Source organism: Lytechinus variegatus, chromosome 11 (genome assembly GCF_018143015.1).
Source record: "Lytechinus variegatus isolate NC3 chromosome 11, Lvar_3.0, whole genome shotgun sequence".
Lineage (NCBI taxonomy): Eukaryota > Metazoa > Echinodermata > Echinoidea > Temnopleuroida > Toxopneustidae > Lytechinus > Lytechinus variegatus.
Window position 1 is genome coordinate 34,437,866 of NC_054750.1, and position 17,428 is coordinate 34,455,293.

The 17,428-nt window shown below is 37.5% G+C and overlaps 1 protein-coding gene across 3 annotated transcripts; it reads right to left on the reverse strand.

The window, feature by feature from the left end:
* Positions 1–1,732: 1,732 nt before the first annotated feature.
* On the reverse strand, positions 1,733–17,416 carry LOC121423445. 3 transcript variants are annotated; one of them, XR_005971284.1, is made up of 6 exons: positions 17,194–17,416; positions 9,667–9,872; positions 6,721–6,899; positions 6,105–6,439; positions 3,145–3,257; positions 1,733–1,945 (listed from the first exon to the last, which is right to left on the reverse strand). XR_005971284.1 is itself a non-coding variant. In XM_041618783.1 (6 exons), the coding sequence occupies exons 2-5, from the start codon at positions 9,823–9,825 to the stop codon at positions 3,254–3,256; spliced, it is 639 nt and encodes a 212-aa protein (XP_041474717.1). In that variant the 5' UTR covers positions 9,826–9,872; positions 17,194–17,409; the 3' UTR covers positions 1,733–1,945; positions 3,145–3,253. The 3 variants fall into 3 exon arrangements, 2 of the variants coding, with proteins under 2 accessions (XP_041474717.1, XP_041474718.1); XM_041618783.1 differs by having other exon boundaries at positions 6,759–6,899; positions 17,194–17,409; XM_041618784.1 differs by lacking the exon at positions 17,194–17,416 and adding an exon at positions 13,881–14,271 and having other exon boundaries at positions 6,759–6,899.
* Positions 17,417–17,428: the final 12 nt, after the last annotated feature.

The following is a 17,428-nucleotide window of genomic DNA, read 5'->3' on the forward strand; positions in this document are numbered from 1 at the left end:
GATTTACAATTGTTCGGTCACTCTCATATCTAAAGTTACCCCCCCCCCCATCATTTCAAGGTATTGGAGAGAGAGGTTGGGCAGGACATGGCTGTCAGCAGAAAAAAATGCAGGGTGGGGCAAAACAATTTTGGGATATGTGCGAGGGAGCGAATGCGACAGAGCAGAATTTTGTGGGGGGGATATATGCGAGAGAGCAAAATGACAGAAGGAAAATGCAGGGGCCAAGAGATTTGAGGAATATGTAAGAGGGAGCGAAGTGACCAAGCAGAAGAAATGTAGAGGACAACAAATTGTTGGGTATGTGAGGGAGCAAAGCAACCAATTAAAAAAGGAGGTTAGTCAAAACGTTCTTGAATATGAGTAAGGAAGCAACTTGTTCACTTCCGAGCAGTAGGACTCGTTTTAAAATAGCTTAGGAAATATGTGTTTCCTAAGCATGGTAAACACATATTGTAGGCCTATAGTACAATTTAGGTGCTCTAAGAGTTAAATTCTGAATGAGCTGCATTTGCTGGTAAATCATGCGCAGAGGATCTTTGTCTTTTATCCATTTCTACACTTTTCTTTAGATTTCAGTTTTAAGGCGGGAAGGATCCCACCCTCCTGTGGATGCTAATATTTTGACTGACCCTGGGTAAATAGAATAATTACAAAAACAAAAATGATGTTTTAATATGAGATTTTTTAATGCCCCTTGAAAGTCCACCATCTTTCTCACTCTCCATCTTTGTTTTTATTCATTTTAACTTTCCAATTCTTTCTCTCTTGATATCTATAAAGTTCAGGTTCACCCTTTTAACTTGCACTATTCCAAGCCCCCAACCAATTGGCATCCACAGGAATGGGGGAGTGGGGCTTCCCCCTAGAAAATAAAGTCAAACAAAAGAAAAATGTGGAAAATAGAAATGGATAAAGACAAATAATCCTCTACGCATGTCTTACCTACCAATACAGTTCATTCACAATTTAATTCTTGCAACACCTAAATTCTACTATGAGTTTACCATACTTAGAAAATGCATATTTCCTATGCCATTTTTAAACAAGTCCCTATCGCTGGGAGTGAACGTGTTGCTCACCAGCACGAATTCGAAAATATTTTGATTGACCTGGGGCCCGTTTCATAAAACATTTGCCGCAGCGGCAACTCCCATTTTCTGCGGCAAATCTCAAAACAGTGGCAAATGACAATTTCTGCGGCAATATTTGATGCAGCTATTTGAGCTGCGTCAAATATTTGCCGCAGATACTTTCAGGGGCAAATGACAATTTCTGCGACAATATTTGATCTATTTGAGTTGCGTCAAATATTGCAGCAGAAACGGCTTTTTCATCAAAATATCAACAATTTGGAGGGCCTAACAACCATATTGCTAAAGTTTTTGATGATATTGAATTGATAAATTGCTTTTTGTCATTCTAAATAGAAAATACAGGTATTTTCACTCATTGACAAATAAAAGTAGATATTTATTGAATCACTAAATTTATTGAATTGAATTTACTGAATTTATTAAAGTCAAATTTATTTCATTAAATAGATACATAGGAACATCCATTGTGTTCCTGCAAATTTACACTTTAAAAAAGTATTTCTTTATCCTGTAAAAGAATGAATAATTGTCTCAGTTTGTCAAAGATGTTGCGTCATTGGCTTTTGAGTTTCAATTAGATTCATTTCATTATTCATAAGTGTTTTTTTTGCTGCTGTTGGTTTTTTTCTGATGTGTTTGTTGAAACTCCAGCTGAAGCTGTGGTTGCTGTTAACGTTCCCGGAGTGCTTGTTGGACACCTTGATGTTGTTGAGGTTGCCAGTGTGGTTTTTGCATCTCCTGCAGAAATTGTTGATGCTGCTGTAGTTGTTGCTGTTGGTCAATGAACTGTTACATCTCCTGTGTGTTTGCTGCTGTTTTTGCTCCTACTGTGCATGTGATTGAAGTACCTGAAATAGTAATTAATTTATAATGCATATGAGCAAGATACTCCCGGGGGGGGGGGGCACTCGACCAAAAATGTGGTGGGGGTGTGCCGCGGGCGAGACAAAAAACGGGGGCCTTGGAGCGGGCTTATTGTAAAAAGGAGGGTCCTCGGAACGGGCTTCGGAACGACAAATGTTTGTGAAAACGGGGGTCCTTGGAACGGATCGCCAGCGTGTGAGTGCGTATGCATCCCCACGGAACGGTCATGCGTGCATGATGCAGCTAGCGCGGCCTCCGCCGGGGGAGCTCTGCGGCCGCTTTTCACCAAAATTCGACTCGTTCAATGCGATCGGAGCGGCGTAACGAAAAATATGCTAGCTTTGGAGCGGATTTCCCTCTTCTTTTTTCTCGATAAGAAGAAAATGCTATGCCTTGGAGCGGCTTTCTTTGTTCTTTTTATCAACAAGGCAAAAATGCTATGCCTTGGAACGGAAATTTGAGTGTGAAAATGGGGGTCCCCTCCGCGGCACATACCCACTATGCATTATATACTGAGTGCCCCCCCCCCCCCGGGAAGATACTAAACTTATTCCTAATTTCAATTTCATTGTTAACCCTTAATAGAGTGGGGGGGGGGGGGGTGGAGGCACCTCTTGGTACTTTGCAAGATTTATCCAAATGGACAAGATCCTCAGGCACTCCCGGGATGACCTACCAGAATAGCCTCACAGTAAGGTGTATTAACAGGATTTTGTACTCAACATTCAGTTGATTTTGCATGAACTCAATTCATCAAATGAATGTAAAGGGTCTACCAGTAAAAAAAATTCTGTGAGCTTTTTCGGGTAATCTTTCTGAGTCCTTTTACTCCTTTAATGAAATATTAATAATTAAATACATGATGAAGTGAGTTTGACAGTTATTTGACATGTTGCATCTTATGTGCTAGTGGTGGGGTCAATCATTATAGAAATGCAGAATATACATGTACATGTACCAATTTGGCAAGAGAAAGCAAGTCACATTATCGACCAATGATTGATATTGGTTTGTTACTTTTGCAGCTGAAAAAAAAATCATCAACACCTCAAACTAAGAGTTTAATTCTAAAATTTGGATTCCTGACAAAGAGCAAATCAAGAAGACAAAAATAATTCAAATTGTTATTATGACTTACTTTCTATGCCAAAATGAATCAGAATTATAAATAAGTTTAACTTACCTTTAAATCACATTTCTCGGCTCTTTATCTGGCTCTTCAAACCCTTCAGTTGTTGATTCTGGCATGACTTTCTGATACTATTTTGTGTCCTGGAACTGTGGACAAAACCTCACCTGAAGGAATAAATTAAAATTTTCAAAAAATGTTTGGCACTATAATTTTTTTTCTCACATGTATATCAAAAGAAAAGAAAAGAAAAGGAAACTTCATTTGACTATTAGGTTTTTGTCAGGGGGGGGGGGGGTAAAGGGGTCAAGATGGGTCAATATGATGAACAAAAATGCAATAGTAAATAATATATAAGGATCAATCTCTGGTTGAAAAACGTCACTTCATGCAATTATTCCTCATAATTCATCTTGCACACACATATACACATAGTGAGGATGGGTGAGAGAGAGCGAGCATCGTCATCGTACATGCAAAAAGTATTAAATCCATCACTGATGTATAGATGGGGGCCATGCCCCCCAGTCAGACTGCAGGTCCCAAGAGAGTGGCTTCTTTCATCCAAATGATATTCATGACTTGAGATGTTTTGTATATTTAATGAGCTTGACGCGGACCATAACACCTTTTCATTCGGTCATTGCTGCTCTAACTGTGCATCGAATTTCATGAATTTGGTACCATTGTAAAGAAGAAGAATCATTCTTTCATGTCATATGTTTGGATTTATTCAAAGATTTTGTACAATAGGTTCAAAGTTTGATCTAAAATATGCTATAAAATAAATATTTTCACCAGACAAAAGTTGCTATTTTCACACTTTATTTGTGTTTGAGCCCAAATGATTTTTATATCATGATAAAGCTGAATATGTATGCTTTGAAACGATATAGGTTTCAAAATAAGAATTGGTTTAATCGGGTCAAGATCACACTTTTCATTTGCCAAGTACATAAAGCAGTTTGAAAACAAGAATACTGCATTCTGATTGGTCAAATAGACCACCCAGTGGCAAATTCCAACGGTTCCAGTGCCAGGGTTCGTAGGAAGGTCACACTTCCCATGTGGTAATCTCCTCAAATACCCTGTGCCTGTTGTTCTGTGAACCTTATCCAGCCAATCAGAACTCTGGATTTCATGCAAGTACAAAATTACAGAAATCTCGTATTGTACCTTAGTGGGAAAAGTGTGATCTTGACCCGATTAAAAGGTGCCGCATATCAAGAGTGGCATTGTGAGAAAGAAAAGAAGTTCAGCTTTATGGTGATATGGATATCATTGAGGCTCAAAATAAAAAGTTTGCACAATGTGCAAAAGAAAATGGAAGAAGAAAATTAAGTTTTGAGGCACACTTTCAGGCCAGAAATTTACTTATTTAACAAAATATTGTATACAAAATAAATGACCAATATGAAAGAGTAACTTTTACTCTATCTGATAGTGCAATAATATTTAATTTAACTTGAGGTTAAAAAGAAATGCCAGTAGTTGCAGTAAACACTGATTTCATGAGAAAGTCTGGCTTAATTGTCAGTATATCATCGAGGATCTAGATTTGGTAAAGTTACATAAACTGAACTTTGTGAAATCTTGAAATCTACGCTGAAAAATGTTCACACTGAAGATCACCAACACAGATAGGCACACGTGGGACAGTGTATTATTATTGCTGGAATATGAGCTTATTTTGCTTATTTCTCAGCAATTACACAATTTCTTCCAGAATCCTTTGGCACATATTTTTTATTCATACAAACAGACACTTGGGTGGTCATTATATTAGATTCTGTAAAAAGTCATTTTGAGATCGTTACCAATACTGGAATTTCTCTTTAAAACAGGTAAATTCTTAGACTCGAGAAAGAAAATCTCATGAATCACAAGATTTTGCAAGGATTCAGCCACGAGATGATTTGGATGTATCTGGACTTTTTGCTCATTAGCATAGGGACCTGCGGTCTGACTGCCCCCCCCCCAATGTTTAACGACCAAGAAAGAAAAGGAGAAAAAGAAAGAAAGCGAACGAGAAAGGGTGAAATAGAGAGTATTTACTGGATATTATTACGTCAAAATCTTTCCAAATTTTGATTTCTGTATTAAAAAGTTCTAAAATTTTGCACACTCCCTTCGCTCTCTTTGGAGAACTTTTGTTCCATTCGCCATATTTAGCCCTCTCAAAATATTTGGCTCATTACGCCACTGAATTCAATTGTAAGAATTTTATGTTTGCTTAATGTAGACTTAATCTAACCCTAATAAGACTGCCAGGGTATTTTGGAGGCAGGAAAGATGGGCGGAAGGGGAGTGGGGGCCCTCAAGATTGACCGTTAATTGCGCAATTGTGAAGAAATGCAAAATGCCTGCCACAGATGAAAAAATTGTATATTTGATCATTCTAAAATTATTTAGAATTATATGTTTTACTAAATCATGCATGAAATTAGAATTTGGCTGGAAATCTATAAACACAGACCTTGAAGTTTTTGTTCAGACACATAAAAATTAATTGATATCACATACCTTTCATATGTATTTTTTTCCTTTCTTAAGTATTTCTTTGTTTTTTTTTACTTTTTTTATATTGTTGACAAAATTTTCTGATCATAAGCACAATGAAATTAATAGATTTTAATCAGTAAAAATAAACATTAACCGGTACGATACAATTATGAATTCTGGCTAGAAACAGATTTTGCATTGGATTTGTCCATGAAATCACATTTTAGTGCAATTCTGACATGTGTACTTACACAATGCACAATGTTGCATAATTGCAGAACCGGGTACCCAGGTGTCACAAATTTTGTCTGAAAACTCATAAACTTTTTTTAAAAAAGGCTTTATAATGACGCGGCACAATCTTTCACGTTGTGGATTTATCGTGAAAATTTTTGGGCTCCCACGGCCTTTTTAGGGTTAAATCAGATAGCACATCATGATGGGTTTTACTGATATTCATTCTGCAACCCATATTTCAAAGACTATCCATCATATCTGACATTGATTTTTACCTGTGGCAGTATGTTAGTCTCTGCATTTCTACAACTGTGGCCAAATATTCTACTACTAGTTCATTAGATGGGCCCATGGCATTTTTCTTATTGTAGGAGACTGGCAAGCCCTGGCTTTGAAGTTCCTGGTATATCCTTCTCCAGCTGCAATATCTGGTCAGTTGAGGACTTGGGGGCTTTGTGTCAGGAGTGGTCTTGGTAATGGCGGTGGCAATGGTGATGGCAGTGACAGAAGCAGACTTGGTGGTGGTGACTGCAATTGCAGCATTGTTGATGGTGGTATATGCCTCATCACGACCAACATTAGCTCCTGCTGCCATGCTGCTGGTCTCCATCTATTATGTTTTAAATAGAATAAAACATTAAAACAATTGATTATTAACACATCAACTTCAGAACACTAGCATATTGATAATAAAACTTGTAGATTAGCAGTCAAAGCATAAAATGAACTTCCACAGAAGAGTACATGTACCTTCTAATAGAATTTCAGACCACCTTGAGGATGTTATGCTCAAAGCAAGGTTTTTATTTGACAACATTGGTCAGAGGGACATGGATTTAAATGTCAGAATACAACTGGTATCATTGGTTGATCAATCATACTGTACAATACCCCATTTAGATATATGTTGCTGTTATCTTCCACTTTACCCCTCTTAGATTTTTGGCATTGAGTAGTAGTCCCAGGGAAGGTGCTGAAGACTTTGGTACAGGTGTCTTTGCAGTATCTGGGAGGTTGCTTGCTGAATCTAAATGACTTTCTTTCGAGGGTTTCCCTGGTTTGTGTGCATTCTGTACGAGAAGAGTGAATAAAAAAAAAACATTAAAAAAAGAAGAAAAATTGAATAAACCGAGATGCAAGAATGAAAAAATGACTTTAAATTTGTCAAATTAATATTCAATAGTACATTTAGAATAATATTTGTTTAGAAATGAATCCTTTTCAATGGACTTGCAGCAAAATAAACATGTTTAAATATTCATGATGATTTATTAACCCTATCTGGCCCCAAAGGAGGAAGGGGGGGTCTTAAAGGGATGGTCCAGGCTGAAAATATTTATATCTTAATACATAGAGTAGAATCCACTGAGCAAAATGCTGAAAATGTCATCAAAATCGGATAACAAATAATAAAGTTATTGAAGTTTAAAGTTTAGCAATATTTTGAGAAAATAGTCATATCATGAATATTCATTAGGTGGGATGATGTCACATCCCCACTTTCTGTTTGGTTCATAAAATCATAATTTTTTCATTATTTCATACATGTGTAAATGATGTGTCTCCATTATGATGAAATAAGTTTCAGCAATTAATATCTAATGTACTAAATCAGTTGTCAATCCAATTTTTCTAGTTCTTGGAGGATAAAATTTAATAAACATAATTTCATATAATAAAATTCAAAAGAACAATTTGAGATGTGACATCATCAGCCCACCTAATGAATATTCATGACGACCGTTTTCACAAACTACTGTTATAAACTATCAAATTCAATAACTTGATTATTTGTCATCTGATTTTGATGAAATTTTCGGCATTTTGCTCAGTGACTTCTACTCTATTTATTAAGCTACATGTATAAATATTTTCAGCCTGGACCATCACTTTAATAAGCCCCCCTCCACATGTTTTGCAATAATTCCACAGTTAGAAACATGTCCTCATATTTTTTTTGTTGGTCAAGTCTCGCAGAAGTTTAGGGACCAAGTTTGCGGCATCCGGATACGCAGTAATGCAACAATGTATGAGTTCATGTCGGACCTAGAATTGCTCAAAAACATTATTTTTCTTACAAATCTAATCCAATGGAAATTCTATTTTAAATCATAAATGACAAATGCATCATTATTCTTGCACTTATTGGTTGAAATTATAAAATCTTTGCTTTGTCTCAAAATATTATATCTATATTTTGATATTAATAGATGCTCTAAGATCTTATCTTTGAAATGGCATTTAAAAAATAAATTCATGCTTGAGCGAACACGGGACGTTTTATACTTTTAGACTTTTGGCTAATCAGCAGACTTATAATATATTCATTATCTTTGCCATAATTTTCGAAAAATGCTGTCAAATTTCACTAATAAATTTATTCATTTACCTGAATTACATTGGTTTTAATTTGAACTTCTTTTACCTTTGAATTTTCCTTCATAAGTAAGAAGAGACTTTCTTGTCAACCCAAGTGAGAAGATTTGCATTTTTAATTGGGAGAATTTGTAATCATTCAAATCCTTTTTATTATGTGAAACAAATTATGTTATGGTACCTTTGATAATAATTATGTGAAACAATTTATGTAATGGTACCTATAAAAGACATGAATCCTATTTTCAAGGGGTCATTGAATCCTTCACCAAGTTTAATTATGTGCTTGACAGGACAAACAAGAAAATATTCATGTCTTTCAATGGCAATGGTGTATTGAGTCAATTTTGAAGGAGGAAGATATGGCAGATCAGATAAATGCATTAAAAAGTTGTGAAGCGAGCAAGCAAAAATTTCCAGTTTTTACTAAAATATCCAATTTTGTGATTTTGACATAACATTCAGAATAATATCATATTTCACTTTCTATGTTTTCTGTTATTTTTCTTTCCACTTTTTTCCTTGGTCATAATTTTGTATTGGGAGGGGGGGAGCACCCCGAGCCCCCACCCCTCAGTATGCCACTGTTCAAAGGCATCATAACCTTTGCAGAACACAATGAAAGGATTCGAAAAAAAACACGCTCTACCATAATTTGGTTTAAAAAAATGTTCTTGCCTAAGGAAGGAATATTCAAAACTAAAAGAGAACATATTAAAAAGGAACAACACCACAACTATCTAAATAAATAAGTAGATTTGGAAATGAATTTTGACTGCATAATTTGAAAATTATGGCAAAGATAATGAAAAGGTTAAGAGGAATTCTGCTGATAGCAAGAAGTCCGACCATCATATTATGCCATTTTGGCGCAAGCTTCCTTTTTTACCCCAGACAAAACAAAAATTTGTGTTTGCGTAAGCACGAACAAAACCAAATTATTTTAATAGCATTTGAAGGATAAGACTCCATAGCATGTATTGACACCAAAATATTGAGATCATAATTTGAAACAAAAATTTTATAGACTTTTCAAATCTATCCCATTTTTTCATACGCACTGTAGAACTTGGGAACTTATTTAGAGATTTACTTAACTGTACAGCAGAGAATTCTCTATTTATGCATAAAATAATTTATCAAAAATGAATTTTAATAAATTATGAAAAATCAGCAATACACCCTTAGCTTTGCAATTTCAAAGAAGCTCATGCTAATTATGTAGGGCTAAACCAAATTTTTAATTTGTTTGATCATTTAGTAAGCGTTAACTTAAAATACACAGTCCCCTGGTACACAGTATAGGCCGAGGTCCATGGTGACCCTCCCGAATAGGATAATTTTCATTTCTCTTTGGCTACTGAGAATGGAATATTCAAAACATTGTTCTGTCAAACCAAAGGTAGATAGATAATACAGAGATTATATTTCTTTAAAACACATGATATAGATCTACTGTACCTTCTGATGACGAGGCGGCAAATTAAATGTGGTTGGGACAGCATCCTGTCTTAGACGAATCGTTTGCCCAGTCCTGTCAAAGCAAGCATCTTCAAAATGATCAGAACAGAGTTCAGAGCTCTTGGAGGAATTTGATGAAGCTTGCTTCATATTGACCATCCATACTGTGTTACAGTACCAGTTCAGTCCAACGGCTGAATGGGAATCTGCAGCAAATGTAAACACATGTCATGAAATCAATTATATATAATTAAGAAAACTCTAGGCCTACTCAGCAGCGGCCCGTTTATCAACACCTGGACAAGTGAGTCATATTTATCTACTAACCACAGAGTTAGTTCCTATCTTTAGGATTTTTTACAAGAAATAATCCATTAATAACGTTATATTGAGACTATCGGTAGAAAGTACAAGAGATGTAGCCTTAATCACATAATAGCATAATTTTCAAAAAGTTAAATCATGATAAAACTTGCAATTATTGTGATAAATCAGGAAATACATCCAATCAAAAAAATAGCAGAGCCAAAACTAGAACAAAAGCTTCAATCTCTGTTAAAGGGGAATCCAACCCAAATAAAAACTTGTTCTTAGGGGAATAAGAAAAATCAGTCAAGTTGATAGGTGAAAGTTTGAACACTATCTGACAAATAATAAGAAAGTTATTTTTTTAAAGTTGTGAATATTGGTAATCCCTAGATCCACGAGACTGCAAATTGGCCACATATGTGATGTCACAGTGATGTAAGGCAAGGACTACTCTTCCATGTACTCCAATACATAAAATGGCTAATATGTCATTTTTTCAAATGTTTTACTTCAAATTTTTATTTTTCTTTCACATGAGGACATAAAACAATATACTACCAGGGTTATATTTAGATTACTGCCCCAGGGGAAGGGCAGTTAGGAGAAAAACACAAATCCCTGATAATTAAGTACATGGCCTATGGGAAAGTTGTCCTTGCCTCTTGTCATAATTTACTTACCCAGTTGCCACTTTGAAATCTACATAATCATAGGGATTTCAATTTTAAAGCAGCCATAACTTTCTTATTGTTGGTCCGATTTCTTTCAAACTTTCACCATTCTGTTTTATCTAATTTTCTCCTTTCCAACACTATATTTTATGACCAAGGCTGGATTCCCCTTAAGTGTAAAGGCATCCGGCCGAGCGTTGTTGGAGCGGTCGTGGAGCGGAGAGAAAAAAAAATCATCACTGCTCGCTACCGTTTACCATTTTCAAGTTCGATTTTAGTTTTTTTTGTTTTCGATTTTTTCCCCCATTTTGAGAGAAAAATTCTACCCTCTTTCCCTACCGCTCCAACAACGCTCGGCCGGTGTGACCATGCCTTTATGTTGGTTGTTCAGCTGAATTTCGTTGGCTTCACTCACCAAATACAGAAAAAGATATAAAAATACTCCTCGAGACAGAGGGCTGCCAGCTGTCTACTAAAGGCAAAACATGCATCAAACATAATTAAACCATGCAGACTTGGGGATTAAAATGCCGAGAAAAATGAAATCGTCACTAATTCATTTTGAACATGACTAAAAAACAAGGCAAAAGCAATTTTTGTCTCGCCCACTTATGAAAATAACCAGAAATATTGTGATTTGCGAGGGCACGCAAGAATTATATCGAAACTTCATTGTGAAATTACTGGGATGGAATAACACTTGTCATACCAGCCTTGCACGTAAACTTTAATATTGACCTGAAAATGACCTTTGACCTTACCATGTGACATCCGACTGCAGCATAAGTCTGCAAGTTTGGTTGAAAAGTGACTTACGGTTGCGGAGTTAGGTGTCATAAGAGAGTCTTGCATGTAAACTTTAACCTGTAGATGACCTTTGACCTTTCCATGTGACCTCTGACTGCAGCATAACATGCAGGTCCCCCAAGTCCATCTACCATCCAAGTTTGGTTGAAAAGTGACTTACGGTTGCGGAGTTAGGTGTCATAAGAGAGTCTTGCATGTAAACTTTAACCTGTAAATGACCTTTGACCTTTCCATGTGACCTCCGACTGCAGCATAACATGCACGTCCCCCAAGTCTATCCAACATCCAAGTTTGGTTGAAAAGTGACTTACGGTTGCGGAGTTAGTTTTCATAAGAGAGTCTTGCATGTAAACTTTGACGTTGACCTGAAAATGACCTTTGAACTTATCATGTGACCTCCCACTTCAGCGTAACATGTGCAGGTCCCCCAAGTCCATCTACTGTCCATGTTAGATTGAAAAGCGACTTACATTTGCGAAGTTAGGTGTCCTGCATGTAAACTTTAATGTTGACCTGAAAATGACCTTCGACCTTACCATGTGACCTCTGACTGTAGCATAACATGCAGGTCCCCCAAGTCCATCGACCATCCATGTTTGATTGAAAAGTGACTTATGGTTGCGGAGTTAGGTGTCATAAGAGTCTTGCATGTAAACTTTAACCTGTAAATGATATTTTACCTTACCATGTGACCTCTGACTGCAGCATAACATGCACGTCCCCCAAGTCTATCCAACATCCAAGTTTGGTTGAAAAGTGACTTACGGTTGCGGAGTTAGGTGTCATAAGAGTCTTGCATGTGAACTGTAACGTTGACCTGAAAATGACCTTTGACCTTACCATATGACCTCAGACTGCAGCATAACATGCAGGTCCCCCAAGTCCATCTACCATCCAAGTTTGGTTGAAAAGCGACTTACGGTTGTGGAGTTAGGTGTCATAAAAGTGTTGCATGTAAACTTTAACGTTGACCTGAAAATGACCTTCGACCTTACCATGTGACCTCTGACTGTAGCATAACATGCAGGTCCCCCAAGTCCATCGACCATCCATGTTTGATTGAAAAGTGACTTATGGTTGCGGAGTTAGGTGTCATAAGAGTCTTGCATGTAAACTTTAACCTGTAAATGATATTTTACCTTACCATGTGACCTCTGACTGCAGCATAACATGCACGTCCCCCAAGTCTATCCAACATCCAAGTTTGGTTGAAAAGTGACTTACGGTTGCGGAGTTAGGTGTCATAAGAGTCTTGCATGTGAACTGTAACGTTGACCTGAAAATGACCTTTGACCTTACCATATGACCTCAGACTGCAGCATAACATGCAGGTCCCCCAAGTCCATCTACCATCCAAGTTTGGTTGAAAAGCGACTTACGGTTGTGGAGTTAGGTGTCATAAAAGTGTTGCATGTAAACTTTAACGTTGACCTGAAAATGACCTTTGACCTTACCATGTGACCTCTGACTGCAGCTCAACATGCAGGTCACCCACCAGGTCCATCTACCATCCATGTTTGGTTTAAAAGCGACTTACGGTTGTGGAGTTATGTGTCATTACAGGTTTGTGACGGACGGACAGACGACATTTGGATCCCTTAGTCTCGCCTTCACCTCTGGTGGGCAGGACAAATATGTCATACGGACGTTGAGATATGCCGCGAGAGCTTTTCTCGAAAGGGTGGGTTGAGGAGGAAAGTCAAACAAAACACACCTTTTCGGGACAACCGGGGGAACTTTCCATGAAAGGCTGCATGTGTTTAATATTTTTTCTGAACCAATCGTTTCTATGAAAATTAGTCTTGAAATAACAATATAACAGTAATATAGACACTAGACAGAGGTGCATAGATGGGGGGAGGCTTGGGATGCTCTCCCCCCCCAAAAAAAAAAGGGAAAGAAAAATGAAATATAACATTTTCTGAATATTTTTATGTCAAGCTACAAAATGTGATTTTTTTTAATGAAAAGCTTGCTCGCTCACAACTTCTATTGAATTTTGCCTGATATGACACATCTGACTCCCTCAAAATCTTGGGCTCATTTTGTCTCTGATTATTAGGAGAAAAAGAGAGCTTGCAGTTTTTGTGATTCTGAATAAAATTTCATATCAATGAAGTAATTCTGGACACAAAATAATTACACAAAGCCATATGGAATTATGAGAAATAGTAAACAAATATATCAGGCTTTGAGAAAGTATAGTTGAATTATTTATCCGAGGTTGGTCTGACAATTACTTCCTGAGGGGCGAAGCCCCGAGGGAAATATAGTAGTTTTGCCAGTCCAACCGAGGATTAATAATTCCCACTATGCTTTCGAATGAAACGCCTGATATATTTGTTTTTTATCCAACTTTTTATAATTTATAACCAAAATCTATGTGATGAGCTTGCAAAGTCCGGTTACTTGAGTTGAATTACCTACTTTTCTCTGAGCCATCGTGCTCAGCAGAACGCAGATCAGTGCCTGTGCCGACACATCGCTGGACTTGCCCGGGAGAGAGAGCGCGCTGGCCGGTGTGCCTGAGAGTTTAGCTAGATCCAGTTTTGTGAAATAATGATGTCAGACCTCGATATACTAGTATCCAAAAATATATCGAGGTATGACGTCAGAGTTGAAATATATTCGGTCACATGATGCTACTTGAACCAATAGTACTATACATGATTTACTCTATGTAGGATATAATGTATTCTATTCTATAGGCGTAAGTATTTGCATAGAAGTGTGATGAAACAAATCAGTGGCGAAGTGAGCCAAAGTTTTGAAGGGGCTAGATATGAATAATTGGGCAGATCTTTTTTTTGTGAGCGAGCAAAAAAAATAAAAATATTTAACTTTATAAATATCCAATGAAAGCATAATATTCAGAAAAAATATATTTCACCATTTTCTTTTCTACTTTCTTGGTCATAATTTATTTTTGTAGGAGAGGAGAGGGGGCAAGCGCCCGAAGACCCCCTCGCCTCATCTGTGCACTGAAGAAATTACTTTGAAACTGACTTTCCTTTGCAAGCTGCTGGATAATCTTTATATAATAGTTACCATGCAAGGACGGCTGCACTGCCGAGACTATTGAAAATAAATACATGAAAATGCACAAAATTTGTGTTTTCCCTTCTTTCCTTCCGTTTTGTTTCACCTGCATAGGAGAGTAAAATTATATTATAGGCGCTGTTTTTCTGACGGTGGCGGCATCAACACCAAATCTTAACAAAAGGTTGTGTTTTTTAAATGAAAACTTAGAAACCTAGTTCATGAAATTTGGGCATAAGGTTAATCAAGTATTGCTAAACGTCCTGCCTGAGTTTCAGGTCACTCAGTTGTTGTGTGTCCGTACAGGTTGTGTGTCCACACGATCAATGTTAGAAAGTCATTTGAAAAAAGTTAGAAGCGAAGTTTCATCAAATTTTAGTACAAAATGTTGGGAAATATAAAAAACAAAATAGAAGATGATAACAAGTATTGAATTCATATTTTTAGTGTAATCCAAAGACAAAAAGGAAGGCTTCAAAAAGATTGTTTACATTCATAATTCCGAAGCTTCGTTATTCCGAAGGTTTGGATATTCCGGAGGTTCGTTAATCTGAAAGTGAAATAAGGTTCGTTGTTCCGAAGGTCCGACAATCCAAAAATTGAAATGACGTTCGTTGTTCCAAAGGTTCGTTAATCCGAAAAGGAATAATGAGAGTCATAATTCCGAAGGTTCGTTAGTCCGAAAAAAAATGAGGTTCGTTGTTCATTTAGTTTTTTCGGATTAACGAACCTCATTTCGTTTTCGGATTAACAAACCTCATTTCGTTTTCAGACTAACGACCCTTCGGAATTATCACTCATTATTCCTTTTCGGATTAACGAACCTTCGGAATTACGCCACAAATGTTCGGATTAACGAACCCTTTTTCGATTTAACGAACATTGTGGTTCAGGCAATAATGAATTCACGTGTTTTGGAATTACGAACCTTCTGAATTACAAAGTGTAACCAAAAGATAACATGTCCGGACACTGGACCCCCTCCTATATTAGTTTTGTTTTTAAAGATCGTGATGTTCCATGAGTTTTATATTTCCCCATAAAATCCCACCTTTGTCACTCGGAATATCAGATCGACTTAACGGACACGATGTTCAGCCAGATGGAGCGTATAGTAGTGGTGGTGAAGTGGAGCCGGCACAAACATCGCTCGAAGTAACTAAACTTGTACTAGTAATGAGTGGGGCTAGGACCTAGGCCAAACATACTTAGGCTACCACAACAGGCGATAGGCTTTCTTACCCCTCCAAAGATAACTTCTTAAATTGGAGATAAAATTTTACCTTCTAGGGTGACTTTTTCTTGGACTTGCCCTATACCCTGTACCATGAACCGTTTTGGCAGTGGATATCTAAGTCAGTGGGTCGCGCATGGGATCTCATTCTTACTTCTGGTGTCCATACCACATGATTTTTCTGTGCGCGGTGGCGCATCTTTGGGCCCGAGCCGAGATAGGCCTCGACTCTAACATTAGAGTCTACGGACAAGCCCAACTCATAGTCAAGGGTTCATTACATGCAGAAACAGATCTAGAGGGGGGGTTGCAACCCCCCCAAAAAAAAAAAAAAAAAAAATCTGGGGACCATTTTTTTTAAATCTTATCTTTTTTAAAAAACTTGTAATTTTATTTTATTCTATTTCTATGTATTCATTTAATTTATTATTATTATTTATTTGGGGGGAGGGTTGGGCGAACAAATGTCACATACTGACATAGTCCTTTTTGCCCCCCATCAGCTTTTTTGAGGACACGGGCCACCGCGGAAGTGACAATCTAGGCCAGGGTTGCCGATTCTCATCCCCAAACAAAAATCCCCCCATTAAAAAAAAAAAAATGGGGGATTGCAACTTAATTTTACAAATTTTCATGGGGGTTAATTTGGCAACGACCTCTATATCAAAAATAGTGGTGTTTTAGATGCAAGGAAACGCCATTTTCACACACAGATTTTCAAAAATTTTCCCTACGTGGGAGGGGGGACACCCCCCAAACACCCTCGCTTGCTCCGCTCGCTTGGACTCGGTCGCTACGCTCCCTCACATACCACCCCAACCCCCCCTTTATAAAAGCTGGATCCGCCCCTGACATGCCACAGCGCACAGAAAAACCAAGCCATTACTTAGAAGTGGTGTGTTTAATGCCTTATGGACGTGGACATCACTTGCAGAAGTGGGATCGCAGCAAGCCAGCATGCGCGACCCACTAACTCATTAACTGTCAATTCGAAATCCACTGCCAAACATGGTTCAATGGTTTAATTTACCAGTATTAATACTAACCTCGCAATGCGTGTGGGTGCCCAAGCTAAAGCTGTTTTTAATAATCTAAAAATAAAATCACGTCAATCACTGACTCAGTCTCAGACAGTCAATAATTATATAAAATTTGTCATCCAATGAAGTTTCCAATTTCAACATGCATTTTGCTCTGAGTCAGTCTGAGTATGAATTTTACACCATTTATCAAAATCTAGGCCTAAATATCAGCCTGTATAATTCATTACCATTTTAGGTGTGCACAAAAGACCAATCCCCCCTGGCCTGGCATGGGCATGGTCGACTACAGTAGGACCCTACACAAACTTGAATACACGGGACTATAAATTGCACAGCTTCTTGCAAATGCAAGTTTGGCAACGACTAACGAATTCCCATTTTGTTTTCAACGTAATTTTGAAGTCGAAAACATAGCTAAACTTACGAATGCAATGTCCGTCCACATTCTACCAATTAGAGAAGTTGTTTGCAGCTCTCGTTGACATGAATAACGTGAAATCTAAGCTAAACAAGAAAGGTTCACCAACATGCCGACCTGTGAGTGTGACCGTCCCGCGCCCGGATATCGATCGAGCGAAGATATCGGCTTGAGCAAGGTGCAGCCAATCAGCGACGATCTCATATTCCCTGCCAGAAAGAGGAGACAGAATTATTTTACA

What these genes read in the sequence shown, in the direction of transcription:
- LOC121423445 (XM_041618783.1), bottom strand. Translation starts at nt 9,825, where the DNA reads ATGGTCAATATGAAGCAAGCTTCATCAAATTCCTCCAAGAGCTCTGAA. An exon ending in TGCCGCCTCGTCATCAGAAG is followed by an intron (nt 6,900 to 9,666) that starts GTACAGTAGATC and finishes CTTCTCGTACAG; the next exon opens with AATGCACACAAACCAGGGAA. An exon ending in ATGCCAAAAATCTAAGAGGG is followed by an intron (nt 6,440 to 6,758) that starts GTAAAGTGGAAG and finishes AAAACATAATAG; the next exon opens with ATGGAGACCAGCAGCATGGC.